Here is a 26,147-nt window from a genome sequence, read left to right as displayed (position 1 = left end):
TGAAAAACATGATTAATCCAGGACTAAACCAGGACTAAACCTGGACTAAACCATGACCAAACCACGGTCAAACTGGGATTAAACCGGGACTAAACCGGGACAAAACCTGGACTAAGCCAGGACTAAACCAGGACTAAACCAGGACTAAAAAAGAGGATTAATCCAGGACTAAACCAGGACTAATCCAGGACTAAACCCGGACTAAACCTGGACTAAACCAGGACTAAAAAAGAGGATTAATCCAGGACTAAACCAGGACTAAACCCGGACTAAACCCGGACTAAACCAGGACTAAAAGAGAGGATTAATCCAGGACTAAACCAGGACTAAACCGGGACTAAACCGGGACTAAACCAGGACTAAACCGGGACTAAACCGGGACTAAACCAGGACTAAACCAGGACTAAACCAGGACTAAACCAGGACTAAACCAGGACTAAACCAGGACTAAACATGGTGAATCAGCATTTGAGTTTTCTGCAGCTCAAACCTGGAACTGGAAGATGTGACACAGGCCTCTACTTTGACAATATTTAAATCCAGGCTCAAACGGACTCAAGGGTTTTATTCTGCCCCTTCTCTTTTTGAAGCCCTCAAATTCAACAGTCAAAATTCAAAGTGTAAAATTTATAGTGACAAAATTTGCAGTACGATGCCAAGCGATCGATCCTAAATGAGTCGATCTAACTCAGTAACAACCAGGAAATGCTGTAGGAAACCATGTTGATTGGTTAAAATTAGCCTAATCAATCCCTTAACTATAAGCCCCGCCCACAGAAGAGAAAGACCAATAGGAAACTGCCGCCTCCGTCCTCCTCATGATCGATTACTTGTGTCTTGGCATCTTGGATCATTTAACTGTTGAATTTGAGGCTTGAAAATATTTGAGCTGGATATTTAAAAGGCAATGGCTTTTAGCAGGGAATGGGCGCTTAGCAACACTGTCAATCAAACCTGTCGGGGAAAGAAGGCGCCTGATTCGTCTGTTATTAATGTTTATATCTTGATTTACAGACACAATAGTGAAATAAAAACCCCAGGATCACGTAGAGAGGGTTAATACGAATATTTAAGACCAAAACGACGAGTCTGACGGCAGCAGTTACAGAGAGAAAGGACACAGTTTTTCAATGTAAAGTGAACTGGAGCCAGAAGCGGTGGCTAGCAGGTTAGCTACGTCCATTTAAATATCCAGTCTAAACCCAGGCTCGTCCTTACGCTCCTGTGGTTTGTGGTTGGCTCTTCGTCCTCGTCACAGGTGCAGCCGTAACAATCTCTTCATCCCGACACCGAGAAGCCGATACTGACAGATAGGTGTCAGCTCCACTGCCGTCGGCCAATCACGCTCTTCGGATTTTCTGACAGGAAACTCCCTAATGGAATCTGACAGCCAATCAGAGCGGCGCACGCCAACGGAGCCCCGAGCTGCAGGTCGACAGGCGGAGAAGTGCGTGCTCAGATGCAGCTTGTCACAGAGTCAAAACACACAGGCTCAGAAATGTGACAGGGACAATCATTTATAAATACAAAGGGAAATACAAGGGTGAAGTACTCCGTTTAGTTACTTAAGTAAAAGTACAGATACAGAGGTAAACTTAAACGTATTACATGAAAAAATCGATTTAAGTACCTGTTTAAAAATGTACTTTAAGAGGAAAAAGTCAAAGTATTTCACGGAAGTTTTGTTCATGTGTAAAATGAAGTGATACTGATGAAAAATGAAATATATTTTGCTAAACAGTAACAACATGAATCCATTTCTTCCATTTTTTGTGTGAATTTTGTGTATTTTTATTTTTATTTGCTCAAAGCCGAAACTTGAACTCAAAAACTTTAGTCATAATGTTGGTAAACATAGTAAAAATAGCCCCTCAAATCATATGAAAAGTACTTTTTACTTGTACTTTTTCAGTCCTGTTCAAAAACGTAGTGGAGTAGAAAGTACAGATACTGCTCTCAAATGTAGTAAAGTAAAAAGTATCCACTGTAAAATGTACTAAGTAAAGCAGAGATGCCTAAAAATACTACTTAAGTACAGTAATTTACTACTTGTACTTCGTTACCTTCCATCACTGCATTGGACTAAAACAGAGGAATTACATAATGAAGGAAACAAAGGCGGCTGTGGCTCGTTATTGCTGCCAATGCAAAATTATTGTTGTGAAAAGTGTCACGGCAGAGAGCGAAAAAACCAAAGAAAACAAATGAAACAACAATCGCTCCAACGTTTCTCGAAGTTGCCACCGTTTACCCATAAACACATCGATCAGGAGCCACAGTTAGTTTTCTAAATAAAAAAAATAGAACTGGATTTCCTGTATGGTCACAACGTGCAAATAAGAAAGCAGAATGTGACAGAATGCACGACAAAAATGTAACTTTTCATTTGTGGTTAGTGTTTATGTTAAAGACTCCATATCACACCAGTCTGATCTGTTCTAATGTCGTTTCCTCGTCACAAACAGACCTGGAGTTGTGTTTTTTTTTGTTTCATTTACACATTTTTAACGCACAAAGCCTGCATATTTACGCTGAGTTCTTCTCTCAAACTGAAAACACTCTGTTCCACCTCGTGATGTCATCATGTGGTGATACAGGAAGTGCTCCGCTGTGTTTTTAAACTCCACACACCTTCATTTCTAGATTCATTTGGATCATTTCAGCCAATCTGGAGTTGCCAATCTGTACTGAACTAAAGGTAAAAGGAGCTGTTAACGTGAAAAGTACCACTTCATGACATCACGAGGTGGAACAGAGCATTTTAAGCTTTGGAGATGTACAGACTAATAATAAAGTGTTACTCAAACACGTGTGAATGAAACAAAACACAACTCCAGGTGTGTTTTTGAGGAGATAAAAGCATTTTAACACGTCTTAACGCTCATGTACATCAATCTGCAAAAGGACAAAAACTAGTTGCTTATATAAATTTAATTAATTAGCTTTTGATTCAAGGCCTGGACTGCGTCTCGACTGGCCTGGGAACGCTTGAGGAAGTGTCTGGGGGGAAGGGAAGCCTGGGAATCCCTGCTTAGACTGCTGCCCCCACAACCTGAACCCGGATAAGTGGAGGAAAATGGATGGATGGATCATTAGCCAGTCGTTTATACCCAAAATCAGGCTATGAAGGTCAGAATTCACTTCCTACTGAACGAAACGCACAATTTGAACTGCCAATCTGAAAATCCTCCCATTAAATTATGTAACAGATTCCTGCTTGAAGACGTGTGGGGGTGTTATTGTCAAAATTGCAAAAAATCTCGATGCATTTTTAAGTATCCCAATGGTGATATTTGGACAGTTTTTTAACCATGAGGAACGTGCCAAAACGTCCCTGGTGGTGAGTTTGAGTACTGCACAAAACGAGAACAGTTAAATTGATAATGTGAGTGTGGAAATAATTAAGGACGCATCAATCCAGCTTTTTCAGTTCTGATAACGACTACCGACGAAAGCTTTAAAGATCTGCGGATACCTGACGTTAACAGACACCAGAGCAGACTAAAAAACAGCATTTACTTCCTTTAAACAAAAATAAAATAAGACAAAACGGATTGAAATGTGTTTTGTAGCCGTTACTTATCTCTCAAGTAACGACAGAACGACTTTGTATCAATAAAAACTCAAACATTATGACATTACCTTATTCCCTTGTCGCTCATTTTGAATTTGTTTTGTTTTAATTAAATGTGATATTCAAATTTTATATATCCAAAGACGTCAACAGCGATATAATCCATTTTTAAAACCATCTACCCTGTACCTGCTTCTAACACGTCAACTTTGAGAAGAAATGATTATGTTATCCGCTTCCAGTTCCATCAACTCCAATTCACTTTCCATTGAAAAACCGTGGCTCCTCTTTCTGTACCCGCTGCCGTCAGACTCGTCATTTTGGTCTTAAAACGTTCGTATCAACCCGCTCTACGTGATCCTGGCGTTTTTATTTCGCTATCGTGTCTGTAAATCAAGACATGAACGTTAATAACAGCTGAATCAAGCGCCTTTCTTTCCCTGAGGTCACTCCCGTTAGCGTTAGCAACAGAAACCGCACCGCTGGTTTAGAAGGGGCTTTGAGAAGAAATGATGACGTTATTGTCTCAGCCTATCAGAGCTCAGAAGGGTGTGTCTGGTATAAAGAGATGCCGCTACTATCTGTGTACTCATATGTGCGCGACCGTGAGCGGCGGTGTGTTTATTTACCAAATAGAGCGGTGGCGAAAGGTCACGTTATACTTGTATTGTGTTTACCTGACCCCTGTGGAGAGGAGTGCAATAACCCCCCCGGTCACACACACACACACACACACACACGAAGCGGGATCCCGGCTGGCACTGGCAGAGGTGAGCTTTTATAAGTGGTTTGGAGAAAAGTGCTGAACGCTGCTCTTCTGACTGATTATGTCCACACCTCATAGCTCAAAGACAGCTCTCTTTCCCCGCTCGCTCCTACTCGCTCTCAAAACCCCGTTCACACCAGCGATTTTACGCATACTATACAAAGTGGCGGGGACGGAGACGGAAGTTTGGGGGGACGGGGGTAAGAAGCTTCGCCTGGGCCCCCCTTTTTTACAGAAATTGAGGATTCTGGGGGTTTAAGACCTTGGGGCACGAGACAAAAGATGAATTTAACCCCGTCCCCCCCGGCAAAGTGGGCATCTCTGGCCCCACAAAATAAAATATGTAAAACAAAATACAAGACGATTCCTTATTTTGGAAACGTAGCGAATAGTAGAGCTGCGTGACACACCAGAAAAATGTTGTCAGTGTTTTGAGTTGACTTTTTTTCTATACAAAAAACAAAAACATGGGTACTTGACCTTTTCGACTGTATAAAGAAGTGGACTGGGCGAGTGTGACGTCACCCACAGCGTTCGGCTTCAGTCAAATGAAGCTCATCGAGGCTAACGGTTATAGCGGTGGATTTTGAGACGGATTGCATATTTGGAATTTCAACCACAAGTATCATAGCAACCAAAGAGCCAATCCGGAGCGAGGCTGTTGAAGGTAACGCCCCTTCCGTCGCGTCTCGCCTCGGGGAGCAACCTCAGGGAAAGAAGGCGCCTGATTTGTCTGTTATTAATGTTCAGATCTTGATTTACAGACACAATAGCGAAATAAAACCCCCAGGATCATGTAGAGTGGGTTAATACGAACATTTAAAACCAAAATGACGAGTCTGACGGCAGCAGTTACAGAGAGAGGGGACACAGTTTTTCAATAGAAAGTGAATTGGAGCCAGAGTCGATGGAGCCAAAAGCGAAGCCCCATTATCACTTCTTATTTGGAACGCGGTGGCTAGCATGTGTCGGTTTCTGTTTCTGCTTCTGTTGTATGAAGAACAGGCGCAGAGGCTCGGGAATCGTTGTGTAGATTTTGATTGTACAGTCGGGTTAAAGGCAGCGTCCAGTCAAATGCAGAGTCTAACAAACTGAGATCACACCAGTGTTTTAAATCCTCCCAGGGCGGGTGTCACGCAGCCTGTATGAAAGAAGCTAAAGTGCGAAATGTGACCTTGGCCGAAATGTAACGTTATGTCTGAGTTTTCTGTGATTACAAGAAATGACGCCGTTAAATGGGAAACAGAACATTTTGAAAGTAATGTAATATATTTGTAGGATGTTCACACCGGTTAGCGACGTGAAATTGCTAAGTGAATTGCAGCCAGAGTCGATGGAGCTGGGAGCGCGCCAACGATCACGCGGCGGCTAGCAGGTTAGCTATGTCCATTTATATATACAGTCTATGGTTAAAATACAAAGCAATGAAATGCAACTTCATTCTAAAACGACGTGTAATATACAGACGACATCTTTGCACGGGTGAGTTTGATTTCGGAGGAAGAACAACATCATTTGGAGAGTCATTTAAAGCCGAAAACGGACGCCAGGTCAAGTATCCGCGTCTTGACTGAATGAACATCATGGCATTTAACGCAAGAGATTAGATCGAAAATTTATTCATTTATAACGTGACCTCTGCTCAAAGACACGCAGTTTTATTGGCAGAGGACTGGCTGATCATTGACCATTTGAAACGATTGGATTTTGATTAGCTTTAAATTTTATTCACTGCACAGGGCTACTCCGAGCGACGCTGCTAATACGACACGCACAGCAGTATACTTAAATCACCTCTATATTTTAGATACAACCTGCCATATAATAAACGTTATAAACTTTTCATTGGGTTTATTCCATTTTAGAGCCGACAAACTGCACTACCGGCCAAAAAACCCTCTCATTCAACGTTTCTTTTCTTAATTTTTCCTACTTCCTACGTTTTATTCATACACAAGACATCAAATATATGAAGTTTGAGAACCAGTAGTTTAAATAACGCACTGAGTCACACGCGTTTCACTGGTGCTGCTGTATTTGTATTCCCGTCCTGCAGAGTGTGAGAAAGACAACGCCGAAATGAAATCATTCACTTGAGTTAAGTGAGCTGCATTCAGGTGCTGTCCGGAGAATAGGAAATGAACCGAACTCTTTCACCGCAAACAGCATCACAGTGTAGCACATAGACTCTAAATATAAATGGACATAGCTAACCTGCTAGCCGTTTTAAATAGGAACTGAGCTGTCAGACTCGTTATTTTGGTCTTAAAATGTTCATATCAACTCGCTCTACATGATTTGGGGTTTTTTGTGTCCGTAAATCAAGATATGAACATTAATAACAGACAAATCAGGCGCCTTCTTTCCCTAAGGTCACTCCCGCTAGCGTTAGCAACAGGTTTGATTGACAGCGTTGCTAAGGATGACGTCACCCTCACATATTTTTGCAATGTTTTTTAGCTGGTAAAAAAAAGCCGCAGACGTTCTTGATTCGATGTGGCTGTTAAAGTTCAAGTCCGAGTCCTAATCCCGTTCACCCAGACAAACTAAATCCCCGTCCCGTAGCGTTACAACGGCAGGTCTGTTCACACCTTCCCCAGTGTAGGAAGTAGTGAAAGGTGCCAAGTGTTTGCATGTGACAGATTTAGGGAGCCATTGTCACGCGGATGCCCCCCCAGCCCTAAAACGCGCTGACACAGAACATATGCGCTCGACTTCCTGCCGTTCCCCAGATGGCAGGTTACGGAAAGGCCAAAAAGTGACACTGCGTTTTTTTCTTTCAATAAATCCGGTTGCCGTTGACGACAGAAAGTAGCCGACAACTTCCCCCCCGCTCCCCCCGACAAGGACGCAGGTATACAGACACATCGGGCTCTTAAGCACACGAGGAGCGATGAGTAGCGACAGCTCCTAACACTTTGAAAAGCGCAGAGTGAATGGAGCCGAAGTCGACGCGCAAGGCCACGAGTGGGAGGGACACAAAGGGAGTGACACAGCCCACGCGGGAACATGTGACACAACCTGAGCGCACAATCATCATTATAGACAATTACACACATGTTTTAGCAGGCAGGTTCACGACGTCCATTTATATTTACAGTCTATGGATGCAAATAATAACATAACAGTATGTCATATCGGATCAGTAAAGACACCGAGGTTGTGCGTTGGTGCTTTGGGTTGAGGTAGGAGCAGCTACAACTACAAGACAATGTAGTTTTTCCACCAGCTTCCCACAGAGAGCTGCTCCGTGCCTCTGTCCCCGAGCCCCAGTTGCACTTACAATAGGGCTGGCACCAAGCATGTGTCACCCATCTGTCAGACAATATGTCAACACAGCCACACTGCTAAATGTGGATATAGACCGCCAGGACCCTCCACCGTCACTCCAACATATGTACCAAGTCAGAGCGAGGAGCCATTCTCTTCTTCTGTTCAGTTTAGTTTCACTGCATTTCATGTCCAAGCCGTTTCTTTCTGAAATTGCTACTATAATAATACAATAATAATATAATAAGGTATATGATGTAATGATCATTCACCTGTTCTACTGGGGGAGTTCACAATAACCACAGGCTTTAGAGCCGATGTAACGACGCGCTCTCATTTTGTGGGGACAGTTCAGATTTACATGCAACATGTGAACTTTCCTTTAAAGACCTAAGGTGTTTTTATTTCCAATGACAAATCAATAAACAGCACAGATGCACTCAGCACTTACTGTAGACTCCAGATCTACAGCTACACTCACCCTGGATACACCAGGTCTCCTCTAAAAGTGAAGTGAAGTCACTCATTCTCTACTTAAATAGATAAAATGCTGTTATTTTTTCTTGATGGATGTAATGTAACTCTAGATGTTTTTTGCAACAGATTTGCAAAAGCCATGACAAAAATATCCTTTTGTAGTGGCAGACCTGGAGGCCTTGATGCCTCCTGCTAGTAACAATAGAGCCGTCACTGCACCAATCACACCTTCAGGCACAAAGCTTTTCTCCTTTTGTTCCTCTGAATATCTCAATAAGCGTTTGACATCAGCTGTGCTACATATTTAAAGGATCAGTTTTCAGAGGGAAGACCCTCCAGGCACAGAATGTGTGTGTCCATTGCCTTTTACAATATAAAGACCTCACATAATAACATGACAACAACAAAATATAACTGTCTAAAACACGACCTGGCTCTAGATTTGCATCACTGTAAAAGTCCAAAAACATTCAAAAGGAATGTTTCTTCCCAGTGTGTTGCATGGTGGGTGTTGTTTTTCCTGGGGCCCCGGCTGTAACCCAGGTGACCGTGTGTGCTTTGGCATGTCCACTGGAAACGGCTGTGGACAGAGCTGACCACAGAAAAACAATAAGGAGAGTTCAGACCCTCAGAGCTGCTCACCATCATTTCTGAAATGCCTTTTGAAAAATCTTTTGTTTCAACTCTTCCTCCGGCGTCACTGCAATAATAAACCACTTTTGATTTATAGAGTCGACTATTTTGGCTCAGATGCTCTTCCACATTCATTTAGCTGAGCGTGAGTTTGGTACAAAACTGTCACACCCCAAGTTTAGACCCCAAGAACGAGCCTCTGATTCAACTGTGTATTTCAATCAATATGTTTTGGTTTTCTTTAAAGGTCCTATATTACACAAAACTGACTCTTGTGAGCTTTAATCCATGTTCTAATGCCTCCTCAAAAACAGACCTGGAGTTGTGTTTTGTTTCATTCACACATGTCTGAGTAACACTTTATTATTAGTCTGTAACATCTGGGTCCAGTTTTGGTCCTGTAGTGTCTCATGTACAGGGGGAAGATGGGATGTAAATGTGTTTTGTGTGTGCCGTGAACTCGCTGTTCCTCTAATTATTCACACATGACATCTCTGCAGGTGAGCACTTACACGCACTGGGGGTCGGGGGGGAAAATGACTCATTAATTATGCATTAATGAACATAGCTGAGAACCTTGGTGGATAACAGGAACCTGCTGCGATGGATAACAGACACGTGCTTACGAGAACTAGACGACAAAACGGGTTAACCTTCAATTTACAGATACGAGGCAGGTCTCAGAGATGCAAAACAAGCAGGTCCGTCGACAGGAAATTGGGGGCCCGGGGCAAGACGCCGCACATGGGCCCCCCTTTTTTAAAGAAATGAATAGGAGGAGGGTCCAATTCTGAGCTTTTAAGCCCCTGAGCATAAAACACAAGCAATTCATATACAATTGTGTTTTGTTTCATTCACACATGTTTGAGCATCCCTTTATTATTATTCTGTCTACATCTCCAAACCTCAAAACGCTCTGTTCCACCTTGTGATGTCATGAAGTGGTAGTTTGAGTTAACAGCTCCTTTTACCTTTAGTTCAGTACAGATTGGTAATTCCAGATTAGCTGAAATGATCCAAATGATTCTAGAAATGAAGGTGTGTGGAGTTTAAAAACACAGCGGGGCACTTCCTGTATCACCACATGATGACATCACAAGGTGGAACGGAGTGTTTTCAGTTTGAGAGAAGAACTCCAGCCTAAATATGCAGGGTTTGTGTGTTAAACATGTGCGAATGAAACAAAAAAACACAACTCCATGTAAGTTTGTGAAGAGGAAACAACATTAGGACAGATTAGAAAATAGCGTAATATGGAAAAATATTAAAAAATGCAATATTAATATCCTGAAAATAAACACTACACACTTTATACACTTTAATTCGTTGCCATTTAACACAAAAAAAACACTTAAAAACTTCTGTGTTTAAAGTCTGAACTTGCTTTTATCAATCCACTCCAGCTTGGATGCATTTATAAATGTCATATTCACAGTGACGCCCCTTTAAAAGTGTGTGGACAATGTCAGACAAGACTTATCTCAGGTCCCTTATTTTGAGAAGAATTATAAGAATTTCCACAGCAGCAGATGCCATCCCCGTCTCAACAATGCCTCAGCCTCACGCTCTACGAGGACAGAATTCATGCGTCTTTTCTAAGGAATCTGAACACTCAAATATCTGGATTCATATCTGTTTAAAGCCGCTCTGTAAAGCTCTGATACCACATGTTCTTTAAGTATCAGTAGTCAGGCCAAATTACTGATCTGATATCACTCTGCTTTTTCCAGAATGAGGACCCGTAGATGCTGTTGATGTCTGCCTCAAATGTAAATGTGAACGCTAACGCCGAGAGCAGGTTAAATGTCGACTATCAAGGCTCTGCAGACACTTAAAACACGTTAATAATAATCAAACCTTCATTTTAGCTCAACAGCGCTATCACGACGACTGGGTTATCCTCGACGACAGCGCCATCATGACGACGGGGCTATTATGGCGACAGGGCTAACACGGCGACAGGGCTAACACGGCGACAACAGCACTTACATCATGACAGCGCTAATACAACAAAAGCAGCGCTAACACAACGACACTATTAACACATTAACAGCATCAACACAACTGCTAACTCATCAACGCTGCTAACACATCAACACCGCTAACACAAAAGCAGCACTAATGCGACACTAGCGCTAACACGGACTTCGTTTCCTCCGCATAAAAGATCCATGTGCTCCGAGGACGAGGTCTTTTTCCGGGCTTTACTTCGTTCTGTGGTAAAAAGTGAAAGTGAAAGTAAAAGTAAAAGCGCTTAAATCAGCTGAACTCATCATCAGGACCATCATCCACGTGACTCTGACATTTTAGTCTCAAAATCTCATTTATCCTGTACATGTTCTTTAGAGAGAGACCCTTTACTAGAGATATTTTTTGCTCTTGTGACAAAATCAGCCACAAGCAGCGTTAGCCGACTTCAAAAAACAAAACGAAATTGCATCAGAACAACACTAGCGAGAAGGAAACTCTTAACAGTACCTTAACTTTGATTGTGGACCATAGTTTTTTAGTTTTGTTTTTCAAATTCACTGAGTTTTCAATGGAGAATGGAGTAATTACAGTTCAAGTTATCAAACCTTTCTTCTCTTTCTTCTCGCTCCCCTTTTACCAAACCAAAGCGCACTGACTTTATTTCAGTTTAAATCTCTAGTTTTGCATTTGTAAATATCTTTTTTTTTTTCCAATTCTCTTTAAGTTTGAGTGTTCATGAAGTCTATCCATGGTTTCTAGCTTTGTGGAGCATAGTTTTGAGGACGTTTTGAGGACATTTTGAGGACGTTTTGAGGACGTTTTGAGGACGTTTTGAGGATTACAGAACAGTTATAGTTGTGTTTTGTTCCATACAGTGTCTCCTGGATGTCATGCATGGCAGTACCCTATGTGTGAGTATGACTACTTTGATTAAATAAAAGAGATGCTGCGGATTAGCGTCCAGATCCTTACACGGCGCGGCTCGTTCGCTCAACCAAGGTTAATTCGTTTCCCCCCGTGTGACGACCTCATCCTCACTTACACGCTCTCTGCATCAGCCTGAAATCTGAAACCACTCCCTTCGTCTTAAACGCTCACAGTCACAGCTACACACAACGTCCCTGTATGTGCCAAACGAGATTTAGCCTCGACAAAAGTGGGGTCAGAATATGGAACTGTAAAAATGCACAAATATGAAACTGTTTAAACTGAGGCGGGGCATTATTAAGATTCTGTCGATACGATGCAAAACCTCGACAATACAACACATTTTAAACCGATTCGATGCGATTCAGTGCAAAATATAGGCTTTCGTGACCCTGATCAACCCCATTTTCACCAAAAATACACATTAATGGTCCGTTTATCTTCCGTTTACTGAAGCTGAACGAACATAAAGTGCATGTGACGAACTAGAAGAACACGTCAAACTGTTTCTTTGGTCAGTATTATTCATCCACAGTTTATACGAGCTCCACATTTACATTTACGTAGAGACGTGCAGTTTAACGACTCTGAAGGATCTAAAACAACTGTGATGCTAAAAGTTTTTGTTAAACCACTGTCTGTGCAAAGCCAATAAGAAATACACCTGTTTAAATCGTCAAAACGGTGAATCAAATGTCAAATGTACAAGATAAACAAGTTTCTTTCCTCTAAACAAGTCACAAAATAGTGCTCTGACAGAATCATTTGGTGAAATATACAAAAAATATATATAGATACAGCAGCCCACGATGTCAATACCGTGTCATTAAATTAAACGATACAGTATGTCGGTTTTTTGCACATCCCTAGTTTAATCAAAGATGCAAATAAATGATTACAGTCAAGTATGTGGAAGAAGGAACGTAAGTGAATGTGTGATTACGAATGCAAACTAAAACATTCTGAGTTACGCTGTGAGTGGAGTAAAGTGACTGATTGTTGTTGAGTCTGGCAGAAGCATTAGAGACTACTGCGAGAACGGCATTGTAAAAGTGGGCGGGGAATATAGGCGTTTGCTTCTCCACCATTCCTTTTTTTGGAATTTTTGATTTGACATCTGCCAAATCTCTGTGCAGTCGATTTTTTATTGGACATACTGTAGAAAATCGACGTAACAAGACAATTTGCTGGTCGTGGTTCGCCCAAAAAGTCTCATAATGTTTGAATTTTACTTATACAGAGACAAACAACGGCTACATTTGGACATATTTGGACCAGTTTTGTTTTATTTTTAAAGAAATAAATGCTGTTTCGGTCTCTGCACTGGTATAGTTTAATATCACCAAGCATGTACAGTAGTTGCAGAAGTATAAAATGACACAACTGCATAAGGTTAAAGACGAGAAGCACCAAAACTGAGACGGGAAAGAGGTTTTTAGCTATTCTGTTTCACAAAAATACAACACACTCCAAGGAAAAGCAGAACTGGATACGCTGGTGACACAATTGTAGTTTAATAATCTGTTAAACTTACACTACACTGTTTGTTTTTACTGAATATCTACGACAACTCGGCTCGTAGGGTTACATTTTTTTGTTGGAGCAGAAGATAAAACGTCCCCACATCAGATCACATTTACATCCAGGTGTAGCGCAGTTCCCCGGAGCTTTCCTCAGGGCTCGGGGGTTATGCAAATGGTCGCTTGGCTCCACGGCGACGTATGGAACAGGAGAACAGGACAGTGCCGCCGTTAAATCCACTGTGGCTCCAAACACACAGAACAGCAAAGTCATCGATTCGTTCAGCTGGATGATATTAGCTCCCATTTTGGGCTCCATTAACAGAGAGAGATGACAGGCACTGCAGGCAGAGCACAGCCTCTCGATGGCCACGAGTCAGGGCCAAATCGATACCAGAAGCATTGTCTAGACCAGCGGTTCTCAAACTGTGGTATCGTATCACTATCACAGGGTGTAGACGTTCTGATTAGACCTGGTTTGTTCTGGAGTCTGAAGCAGTATTTATTCTGCCTCTTCTCTTTTAAGGTTAGTTTTATGATGATTAAACTAGGATGAAATCAGGACTAATCCAGGGTTAAACCAGGGCTAAACCAGGGCTAAACCAGGACTAAACCAGGGCTAAACCAGGGCTAAACCAGAATGAAATCAGGACTAAACCAGGGCTAAACCAGAATGAAATCAGTACTAAATGAGGACGAAATCAGGGCTAAACCAGGACTAAAGCAGGACAAAAAAATGGACGAAAATAGGATGCAAACAGGACGAAAATAAGACTAAACCAGAACTAAACCAGGTTGAAATCAGGGCTAAAACAGGGCTAAACCAGGACCAGACTAGTACTAAACCAGAGCTAAACCAGGACTAAATCAGGGCTAAACCAGGACTAAAGCAGGACTAAAGCAGGACAAAAAAATTGACGAAAACGGGACGAAACCAGAACTAAACCAGGGTGAAATCAGGGCTAAACCAGAACTAAAACAGGGCTAAAACAGGACTAAACCAGGACCAGACTAGTACTAAACCAGACCTAACCAGGACTAAAACAGGACTAAGGCAGGACGAAAACAGGACAAAAAAATGGACGAAAACAGGACGAAACCAGAACTAAACCAGGGTGAAATCAGGGCTAAAACAGGACTAAACCAGGACCAGACTAGAGCTAAACCAGAGCTAAACCAGGACTAAACAGTTTTTCTGCAAACCTGGAACAGTCTTCCTGAAGATGTGAGACAGGCCTCTACTTTGACAATGGACAACATAAAAATCACAATTGTTACAGTCAAAATAACTGTGATTAACGATAATATCACAATTATTAATTATTAAAGTTTGAAAATGTTATGGATATGAGTAATTCTAATTTTAATATTATGAATAAGTCCCATATTTAAACAGCTGTTATAGTGTTGTACTTTGTTATAACTGAAAACACAGTGAGTGGGTTTGTCTACATGGGCGATTACCACGATTATGACATCCCTTATGAATAATAGTTACAGTTTACCCAAGGTGTAGCTAAATAACTTTTGTCAGATTACATCCTGGTTTATTAACGTGACCTTTGCTTAAATGGCGTTTGGAAAGTCTGAAAATCGCCGCTGTGAAGTGTGGAATCTTGTAAGCCCAATCTAAAAACAATTCACTAATGTCATCAAATTTGTCACCAACCATTAGTGACGCGGCAAGTACAGGAATAAACTCTAGGGACCTTAAAATAGGCCTCTTTATGGGGAGAGCAGCAGAAACACTGCACTCTTTAACAAGGGCGCACTACCGAGGCGCATTTCCCTGGGGCTGAATGTCTCTTAATGTGTGAGTCAAACTAATGGAAGCCTTCCTCCTCCATCGGACCTGACCTCTGCTGCTCCTTCACTCATCCCAGCGCCTCTCAGTGCTTCCTGGTCCTTTCCGTTCTTCACCTTAAGATGGAAAACCAGGAAACGGATGAATGGATCTATTAAGAATGGAGGTCGGCCATTTGCAAAATAATATACCAATTCTCTTAGGTTTGTGTAAAGCTGATCTGACAAAGGGTACAATTTATTCATCCGTTTCAGCTTGGACTTTTTTTCCATTTAAAAGATACAATATTTTGCTTTGGTAAATGGTAAACGGTTGCATTTTTATACAGCGGTTTCCCAACTTTAAGTCACTCAAAGCACTTTACGACAAGGAACGACTCGCCATTCACGCACACATTCATAAATCAGTGTACGCAGACACTATGTCGGGAGCGGGATTCGAACCGCCAACCTTCAGATCAGACGCTGCCTACTTTTTATGACATATCGTCTTTATCGTTAAAATGTGTTATCGTGACAGGCGATAGTTTTAGGTTCGGTAAAGTTGACCTGAAAAAAGGGTAGATGTTATTCATAGGTTTCAGCTTGGACTTTATCCCAATTTATGATGTCATATTTTGTCTTCAATCGTTCATCGCCATGGTAACGGTTCTAAAATTTCATCATTCTGGACCCGTGGATAAGAACGGGTCGACGTGATAATCCTACAAGTTTTTGTCAAGTTGTCCTGTAAACGGAGTGGAAGTGGAAATTCTCGCTCCGTTAACAGCTCAAGCTAACGTAAGCAGCTAAAGCTAGCAACTTTACACCATAACGGTTTATTTAAGAGTGTTTTATTGATAATCAGGATCAACAGTGAGATAAAATGATGCTCACTACTTTGTAAGACGCATTGGGGGAAATTTTGAGTGCACTATTTTTCCACGAGCCGGACATTCGGACAGCGCTAAAAATGGCGTGACACCTAAATAGCGCCCCCTGTAGGAAGGCTGTGTGGACATTCAGACACGGGAAGTAACTATAAATTATCTTCGTTAGTCTAATAAGTAAAATTCAATGCATCTTTAAATGTGGATCAGACAAAACCTCATGAGATTTCTTTCCATGCGTTTACATTTGACACAGATAAAGACGGATACAGCTCTAAAATAGAAATAATACCGAAAATGCTAAATTATAGTGTCTAGGCCTGACACGGTGACGCATTTTGAAGCTCCGTATACGGCTCCAGACAGATACTGCGATAAACGATAATACTGAAACTGTTTTATCCAACTGTCTCAATCATAATAAAACAAGATAATCCCAGTAAACTGTTTTTAAATATCATTAAACTGGATCATTAAAAGGCCTGGGCTGCAACAGATGAACAAATAACTAACCGGAGACGCCACTTATTCAACTTTCTACAGCTCAAATCTATTTTTATTACAACAGAAATACCCCAAATCTCCTTGTTTTTGCAATAAAATTATATACATGATGAATATGAAGCCCCAAAATATACAGTTCCAGTCACACATTTTGATATAGTGATTAATAATAATAATAAGTAACGTATTGGAATAATGTAGTGGACTAACTAGACAAAATAAAATCCCACCAGTCTTTTCGTGATGGGAAAAAACCTGAAATACTTTTATAACAAATGTGATTTCAGGTTGAAGATGGATCCATATGCACTTTTTAGCGTATCAGCTCTCACTCTTAAAGCTGTATCAGAGACAGATATTTTGAGTTGCCTGATTTGTCTGTTATTAACGTTCATATCTTGGTTTACAGACACAATAATGAAATAAAAGCACCAGGATCATGTAGATACGAACATTTTAAGACCAAAATAACATATCAGACAGCAGCAGTTACAGAGAGAAGGGCCGCAGTTTTTCAATGTAAAGTGAACTGGAGCCAGAGTCGATGTAGCCAGAAGCGCGCCCGTGATCACATCGTATTTGGAGCATGGCGGTTAGCATGTTAGCTATGTCCATTTATATATACAGTCTATAGCTGCAGCCGTGTGCGTAGCTGTATCCGCTGTATCTGCCTGATCTATTCACCAAATTCGATCCGAGCAGATATTTTACAAATGCTTAGATCGGCGGCTGATATGAGACCAGTATCAGACCGGGACGTCCCTGCTGCAGTCTATAAATAGTCCACGTGCGCACAGCTTTAACCTGAGCAAAACACACACAGAGCCACCCCAGACCCTCAGGCTTTTAGCGCCGTGTGCCTCTTCACCGCTCCACTGTTATTTGGTTAGGCTTTTCCCTACTTTCCCCCCTCTCCTCTCTTCTCAGATCAAAACCATCCACTCCTCTTTCTTTCTTTCTCCCTCTCTCAATGCAGTTTGAAATCGAGGCTGTGACAGTAGAGGCTCCACTCACGGAGAACAGCAGGTCAGCTGATAAAAGACTGCAGTCGCCTTCTGCAAACTGCAAATTATAGGCAGTCAGTTGAAAAGTGAGTAAGCCGTGATTCACACAATTCAGGAGTTTGAAGGTCCCCTCCCACACCGCTTCTTCTCATCCAATGCGAGTTTTACAAGCCGCTTGAGCTCTGGTGGATCTGAAAGAGTAAAACGATCTTATCTCTGTATCTGTGGGGCCAGGGCGTGCTTAAGTCCTCCATAAACTTGTTTTATGGGAACCCGAATCACAAAGCAGCGAAGGTATGGGATGAAAACGCTCAGAATCTGCAAAATACTGATATTGCATTTGCGTTTATTGTTTTAAATCAATTTTAGATTAACTTTACAGGTAGTTTCCTAGTTCTACCCATTTCAGTCTGGACTTTTCCACAGGGGAGTCGACAGGGGGGGGCAAAGAAGTCTGTTGTCCCGGGCCCCTGGCTAAAATTAGTATTGTTGAAATTATTTTTGTTGCTGTTAAATACTGAGTTCTTGGGTCTAGTCATTAATAGAAATGATCAGGTTCAATATGTGTGAATTTACATTTGGATATTTCATGGTAAAGCACAATGAAATCAACAGGGAAAACTCGCTCTTACGCCCCCATCTGGGAGGATGACTTCATCGCAGTCTAGGATCTGAAAACCACCAACATGGACAAGACTCCCCTCATTGATTGATCACAATTTTTTATTTGTTTTTATGTTTGTTGGTATTAAAAACAAATTAGCTGGCTTTTATTCATTTCCTGAACGTAAACAAGACAGATCTCGAATAATTTAACACATAAAGTTCCCATATTACGCAAAATTGACTCATGTACCTTCTCAAAAACAGACCTGGAGTTGTGTTTTTGTTTCATTCACACATGTTTGAGTCACACTTTATTATTAGTCTGTAACATTTGCAAAGCTCAAAATGCTGTTCCACCTTGTGATGTCATGAAGTGGCAGTTTTCACGTCAACAGCTCCTTTTACCTTTAGTTCAGTACAGATTGGTAATTCCAGATTGGCTGAAATGATCCAAATGATTCTAGTGAAGCTGTGTGGAGTTTAAAAACACAGTGGAGCACTTCCTGTATCACCACATGATGACATCACAAGGTGGAACAGAGTGTTTTCTCAGCCTAAATATTCAGGGTTTGTGAGTGAAACATGTGTGAATGAAACAAAACGAAACTCCAGGTCTGTTTGTGATGAGGAAACAACATTATAACAGTTCAAAGTGACACGTAATAAGATTCAGAACCACAAATTTAAATAACAAGTTTTATATAGAAATTTTAAGAGTCGAGCCCCAGTTGACCCCGTGACCTTCTGCTCCGTCACACAGAACGCCGCGGTGTTCCCTTCGTTCCGAGCTGTGTTTGTTTGAATGAGTGTTTTATAAACTGCCAGAGACGGCGTGGGATAAAACGCACATGTCGTTTTTCAGGCTTGTTTAAACATGTTGAGGGTAGAGCTCGCGTCCTCGCTCTGTCAAAACGCAAACGTCTCGGTGACTGTGTCCCCGTGTGTGTGCCCGTGTTTGTGTGCCTGTGTGTGTCGGGGTGTGTGTGCCCGTGTTTGTGTGCCTGTGTGTATCCCCGTGTGTGTGTGCCCGTGTGTGTCCATAAGTGCATGTGTGTCTCCATGATTGCGTGTGCGTGTGTGTCTGCATGAGTGTGTGTGCCCATGAGTGTGTGTGTGTGTGCCCATGAGTGTGTGTGCCCATGTTTGTGCCTGTGTGTATCCCCGTGTGTGTGTGCCTGTGTATGTGCCCGCGCGTGTGCCCGTGTGTCCCAGTGTGTGTCCATAAGTGCATGTGTGTCTCCATGATTGCGTGTGTGTGTGTGTGTGTCCATGAGTGTGTGTGCCCATGAGTGTGTGTGTCCATGAGTGTGTGTGTCCATGAGTGTGTGTACCCATAAATGCGTGTGTGCGCCCATAAATGCGTGTGTGCGTGTGTCTGTCAAGTCGGGCTCCTCATTCACATGGCATTTGTGTGTGTATGAGTGTATATATGTATGTGTGTGTGCATGCGTGAGTGTGCGTCCGTGTGTGTGCATGTGTCAGTCTGTGTATATATGTGCGTGCGTTTGTGTGTGTATATGTGCATGTGGATGTGTGCTCGCGTGTGTGTATATATGTGTCAGTATGTGTGCCTTTGTGTATGTGCGTGTGTATAAATGCGTGCGTGCTTTCCTGTGCCTACATTTGTGTGCCTGTACGTGCGTGTATGTGTCAGCGTGTGTATGCGTGTGTGTGTGTGCGTGCCCCAAAAGAGTGAATCACGTCCTTTGAACTGATGCGGCTCTAAATATCACACATGTAATTACCACAGAATGAAAGATAAACCAAACACGATAAACACGGCTGGGACTTCATGATATTCACATGTAAAAACGGAGGAGGGGTCTGATGTATCCACTTAGTCATATTCCCCACAATTACATCTATTTATAATGTGGCGTCGGGAAGGAGGGGTCCACGAGCGATGACCAGGGAGACGCACACGGAACAGACACTCACTCACCGATTCAGGCTGAAACATGAACCACATCAGCTCATCATTCAGTATAAGAAGCTGGAACTATAATTTTAGGGTTGTGTACTTTTTCCTTTGCACCACAGCTACATTTTTGGTTAATTTTTGGCTGTATGATCAGATTTGTGCAGTAAAAGATTGAATTAATAACTTACTGACACATTACAAAGTGTTTTATTCTGCTGTTTATTTACTGCAGCTCATGATTTTTAACAATATTGTAGATTTAGAATAGTTTTTGTGGTTTAAATCTGCTCTTTTGTGTCAGTGGTGTAAATGAGTTTCAGTATTATCGTCCATCGGCTATATTTACAATCTTTGAGTTTTGTTATCGTGACAGGTCTGGTATTTTGGGTAATAAATGGGTGAAATTCGATTGGGTTTTTTTCCCCATGTTTAAACCTACAGACTGTGGGTCCAGAGCTGCATGTCAGTCCATCTCAAATAATATTCCTGTGTGTCTTTTGATTATATTTGAACAGGAAGAAATGTGTCTGTATCATATTTGTTCTTTAAATAAAAATGAAATTAAAGAAGAGGAAAGAGTGCACTATGAACAGAATCGTGACATAAACATTGGAGAGGTGATGATCACAATATTGTTTTGTGTAAGAAAAGTCAGACAAGATCTTTTTATGATTATTCAGGCTTAATTCAGGCTTTGTGAAAACTTAAGGTGCCAGAGGAGAGAGAGAAGAGGAGGAGAGAATCCTGGGAAAAAGGGGGAGGGACTAGCAGCCTGGTTGATGATCAGCTCGAGGATCAAACCCCCAACTTCACCGCTAAGGGGCAAGAGTGCAGACGTATATATACTTTTATATTAGCACAACACTTTACTTTTACAAACAGCTTAAACGGATCATAATGGAATCTGTCTGTTCTCACAGAGGCTTCACCTCACTGTCATTTTTTCAGTAACTTCACACACAACACATCTGCAGAAGATGAATGGAGTTTGTGTCGGCTCAAGTCCCAGGGAAAAGTTTAATTTCCAAAGCAAAGCAGCTTGTTACCAAGGACACCTGGGAAGAGCTTCCTACAGAAACATAAACTGGAGACAGTCCTGAGGTGTCTCACTTGGACTGAATGTTACTCTGAATGGCTTGGCTGAGACCTCCAGATGTTAATCGTGTCCAGATGTTGTTGAGCATGACTCATGTCGCTATGTGCCCTGCCCTTTAATCTCTGCACCAAGTTGACAACTGCCACTAGGTCAAAGCGCGCGACTGTAGCAGCTGCAGCGCAAAAGGACAACAGAAAACTATAAAGAAGATATTTAATATGACAACACAACTCAGTCCCTTTGGCTCTTAATTCTGAGGCTGAAGCTGTAAAACTGTTTGTCACTGTCTTCAGCCTTTGGACTGAAACAGCTCATGTGAGCAGAGCTGTAGAGTCCAGACCTGCAGATCATTAGTTCAAATCCAAACTGTGCCAGGCTCTTTCACGTGCGCCCGCGCGTATAATGCGCGTGCCAAACCTTTGGAGGTGTTATAAAGAGTTAAATGGAAAGCTCCCGTGACCAGCATTACCTGAAAACACTGACATGAAGCAAAACATGAAGCAGAACAGCAGCACTTACTTTCCAATGACCTCGCACAGCTCGTACACATCTTCAAAGAGGATGTCGTCGTCCGCCATCGTCATGCTCCGACTGAGGGGAAAGGATCCCCAAAAAACACGTCCCGAACCCGAGTCTGCTCCAAGAGCCGAGTCTGCTCCTGTAAGAGCCGAGTGTGCTCCCGTAAGAGCAGCAGCACGGCAGGCCACAGGCAGCGTGAGGCACAGACGCCTGGGCTCAGCACAGAGCGGGAGGCGGTGGAGAGTTCACGAGGATCGGCTCTAAATCACAGTTATTCCCGCAGCTTCAACCCGCGCCCCCAAAACGCTGCGTCGCCGCGGGTGAATGCGCACAGGGACAGGGACAGCGCGATAATCCAGCTGGAGTCCACCGGCCCCGCCTTCTATTCCACTGAACCACACTTAGTCCGTGTTTGAGACGAGGAGCTGCTCAAATAAACAATTAACTAAACTCCTCTGCTGCTACTGCTGTCCCCGTGAAGCGCTCACTCCAACAGCCTCAGCACAAACAGCGTGGAAACCGCAGAAAGAACGTGGAAGCCGCAGAAAGAGAGTGGAAGCCGCACAAACAGCGCACAGAGCGCATCAGGCTCGGGCTCTGCGCGGGTCCAGGTGCGTTACAGGATTCTTCACATCTCGGAATTCCACCCGGCTCCACTTTGCCTCGTTTTCATGGATTTGCGCACTGTCCCTCCTGAAATGCGCCTACAGCAGGCTCCAGTCCCGCACAGACCCACGCGCGCTCTCCCCGCGTCTTTCCCCGCGTGCACACTTTCCTTTCCTCGCTTGGTGTTTTTCCTGGGCGCAGAGATTCACTGCTCTATGTCCGGACGTGCAGCAGCTCCTTCCAGAAAGACAAGCTCCTCCCACAGAGAGGTTATGAAACTGCTCCACTGTCCTCCATTCTGGCGCAGAGCCGCTTCCCATGGCTCTGCTCTGAGGCGCGCAGGCTTTGAGCCAACATGGCGGTGCAGTGGCGCCATAGAGGCGACTGGGGAGCAGTTTACATGAGAGTTTGGAGTGAAATGTGTTTGTTTGCCGTTGGTACTAGTTTATTTCAATAGTGTTTTTATAATGATGCAAAGACAATACTGTTCCCTTGAAGGCATGACATCATCAGAATGAAGTGGAATAGTTTGCCTCATGTTTGGTTTAATTTTAAGCTATTTTAAAACAGGGATGTCTGTGTAATCCCTCAGTCATCCAGGTCTGAATCAAAGTAAAAGCCAAAAGTTAAATCTGTCAGTGGACAAGAAGTTGTAGGAGTGAACACGTTTGGCTGCTCATCTAAGCCTCTTCTTTAGTTCTGGTCAGATCACTGCTGGACACTGATTTATATCTGTCTGAAGGGAGGAGCTAACTACACTGAGACTGGAAACAGCTTTTGTTTACAGTTTCTGTTTGTAGCTTAGGTCTACTGAGCTACACTAAGTGTGCACTGTGTCTGAGACATACTTAGCAGGATAGAATAATAATAATAATCGCCACGTAACTGCTTAAACTAGCCATTTATACAAGACAGATCACAGACTAGGTTCAGAAGGAGGGTTTTAAGAATCACTGGAGCCGCAGGTAAAGCTTAGGTGAAATATATTGAAAATAACATTAACAGTAACATTCATTTACAAAACAAAATATACCCCAATATCACTATCTGAGCTCAGATGTAAAGTCCTGTCGACCTAGTTGTCAGTTATTAGTCAAGTCAAAAGTCCTTTGACACAGTGTGGTACTGTCCTACCACAGTCCGATCGTCTGCAGTGGTGGGAGAACAGCCTCAGAAGGACAAACTTTTTTTCGGTTCAGTTCAAGAGGAAGACTCGCCATCCTCCTCGTCAGGGAGAAATACAGTTCCAAGGTCCACTCTACAAAACTTAGTCTGTATGAAAAACAGAGCTGTTACTATAGAGTTCATATTTCTAGTTTATTATCATGGTCATAGTATTAATGCAAGTCATTTAAAACTAACACTTTAACGTTAACAGTTATTTCTATCAATTATATTCTTCAAATGGGTCTTTTCAGTGTAGCATATAATCATGACATGTAAATAATATATCTCATAAAAGCATATTCAACATCAAAAGTTTACATTTTAAACAATTAAACATGTATAAACCAAACTATGGTAAACTCTACTTTTACAGTACAGTATCTTTAAAAATGTATTAAATATCATTGTAATAAATTAATCTGAATCATGGAAAATGACATTCACTTTTATTTGCAATATATTAAATATGTATTTGCAATACTGTATAACCAAAAATAAATAAATGTCCAAATCTGTGTTTTTTACAGTGCAATGCGCGCGAGGGCAAATGACGCGGTGACGTCACAGACTCAAATCACAGTACGCGCTTGTATTAAATGTATTAAATTACAAAAATACAATAAAAGCTTTTTATAATCTTGAAATAGCTTTGCTTTAGTTGTGTATTTTATTGTTCATATGGCTCATTTCCCAGCTAATAATGCTAAACCACATACATTTTCTCCCCATGTCCAAAACAGCTAGCTTAGCTTTAGCTGCTAAGTTAGCTGCTAACGGTCACACACTCCAGCTCCTACAGAGTCACTCACCAGGACATTTCGATGATATTTCATTGAGACTCCAGCTCCTTCAGCCCAGTTTCCTGCAGATCTAAAACAGTGAATTTATCTTTAGCTTGTAACTGAACATTAGCATGTTAGCTCCTAAGGTGGCGCTTAGTTTCCTCTCACCGTGTTGATTCAGATCCACACTGGCTGCAGAGGCGGGTCCGGTCCTCTGATCTCTCAGTTTAATGTTGATATATTCAGATGTAGTAAACTGGTTATAGGTTTAAGTTGTGTGAGCTCTGCCCCGCTACATCTGCAGAAACAACAAGTGTGTGTGCACCTAAGGGTGGGGCGGTGAGAGGCGGAGCACTTAGGAGCGGCCGTGTGAGGGGCAGGGCACTGAGGGGAGGGGCAGTGAGAGGTTGAGCACTTGGGGGGGGCGCGCGTGAGGCGGGGCAGTGAGGGGAGGGGCAGTGAGAGGTGGAGCACTTAGGGGTGGGGCGGTGAGAGGCGGGGCATCGAGAGGCAGGGCACTGAGGGGCGGAGCACGGAGGGAAAGGGCAGTGAGAGGCGTAGCACTGTGGGGCGGGGCGCTGAGCAGTGGGAAACTGAGGGGCGGGCTAGTCGCGGTCTTGAGCCAATAAGGAATCAGCATTTCTTTTTGGGCCTATCATAGACGTGGGGGTTACTCAGCAGAAATGATGACACCTCAGCAAGTAAAGTTTAACATCTGGGACCGAAAACCCTAAAAGAACTGAGTTCTTTAACTCCGCTCTCATTCACTCCTACAACTTTATGTCCCGTTGAGAAAATTAACTTTTGGCTTTCACCATTTTTAAAACAGGGATGTGTCATAATTGAAACTGTTATATAAATCAGTTAAACGGACGATAGTGTGAACCTGATCCACTCCTCACACTCTTCAGTCTGTCCTGGTCCCAAACCGAGATAAACGAAGCTCACTTTGTTCTAAAACGTCACATGATGCCGTGACGTTCCTGATGGTTGTAGCGTTAACGTTCAGACGTGTGGCTCTAATGCGTTTTTAATGGCGTTTGGCGAGAGACGAAGCTGCTCACTGAACTGATTGCCTAATTACTGCTGGATGATAATTGAGCTCACAGTTAGTCGCAAAACTCATAATGAAGTTTTTTTGTATTCACAGAAATGTATCGAAAATGATTGTGTTTAATGCATATACCCGGTTTGTTTGTTTTTATGGCGCAGTTTATCTCCTGTTTAAACATATATACAGAGCGTGCCCTTGTTGGCGGTGACTCTGTGCTTTTAAATGCAGCGGGAGGCCATTTAGCTTAAGAATGGGAAAAAAATCAGGACATCAGAGCAAATCTTATCTCTACACAACACACGCTCTGGTCTCAGCCAGGGGCCCCCAGCTCTGTGCGTCTGCTGCTCTGTGTGTTCTGCTCGTGTACTTACCTCAGTGGGAATCGTGACATTGTAAGAACGCACAATCCAGGTGGCTCACACACACACACACACACACACACCATAGACCGTATAAAGAAGTGGACTAACCGAGTGTTACGTCACCCACATCGTTCGGCTCCGGTCAAATGAAGCTAATCGAGGCTAGAGCGGTTATAGCGGACAGTTTGGAGCCGAGTGACGTTTTTTGGAATTCCGAGCGCAAGTGTCGTAGCAACCAAAGAGCCCGTTTGGAGTGAAGCTGTTGAAGGTCCTTTCCACACCAGGGGGGCGGGCGCTTAGCAACGCTGTCAATCAAACCTGTTGCTAACGCTAGAGGGAGCGATCTCAGGGAAAGAAGGCGCCTGATTTGCCTGTTATTAATGTTCATATCTTGATTTACAGACACAATAGTGAAATAAAAACGCCAGGATCATGTAGAGGGTTAATACGAACATTTAAGACCAAAATGACGAGTCTGACGGCAGCAGGTACAGAGAGAGGGACTGAAGTGGAGCCGATGGAGTCGATGGAGCCGGAAGCGTGCACATGATCACTTCCTATTTAGAACAAAAAGGCTAGCACGTTAGCTATGTCCATTTACCATATTTTCCGGACTATAAGTTGCACTTTTTTTTCCATAGTTTGCCCGGTTTGCGACTTATATGTGAAATTATTAACATATATCATTTCACATCGTCGTTATTGTCACACTGACG

General features: G+C 42.6%; 1 protein-coding gene across 9 annotated transcripts in view; it reads right to left on the bottom strand.

The window, feature by feature from the left end:
- The window catches only part of caska (calcium/calmodulin-dependent serine protein kinase a), a 160,292-nt gene extending 137,989 nt beyond the window's left edge, over nt 1-22,303 (bottom strand). For 6 of the 9 annotated variants that reach the window (XM_033986390.2, XM_033986391.2, XM_033986393.2 and 3 more), the window contains exon 1: nt 21,461-22,303. In XM_033986390.2, coding sequence (XP_033842281.1) covers nt 21,461-21,525 — 65 coding nt within the window. In that variant the 5' untranslated portion in view covers nt 21,526-22,303. The remainder of the gene's footprint in view (nt 1-21,460) is intronic. The other 3 variants (XM_055230775.1, XM_033986395.2, XM_055230776.1) reach the window with 1 other exon arrangement.
- Nucleotides 22,304-26,147: the final 3,844 nt, after the last annotated feature.

Source organism: Periophthalmus magnuspinnatus, chromosome 21 (genome assembly GCF_009829125.3).
Source record: "Periophthalmus magnuspinnatus isolate fPerMag1 chromosome 21, fPerMag1.2.pri, whole genome shotgun sequence".
Classification (NCBI taxonomy): Eukaryota; Metazoa; Chordata; class Actinopteri; order Gobiiformes; family Gobiidae; genus Periophthalmus; species Periophthalmus magnuspinnatus.
This window is presented reverse-complemented; position numbering and strand designations above follow the sequence as displayed.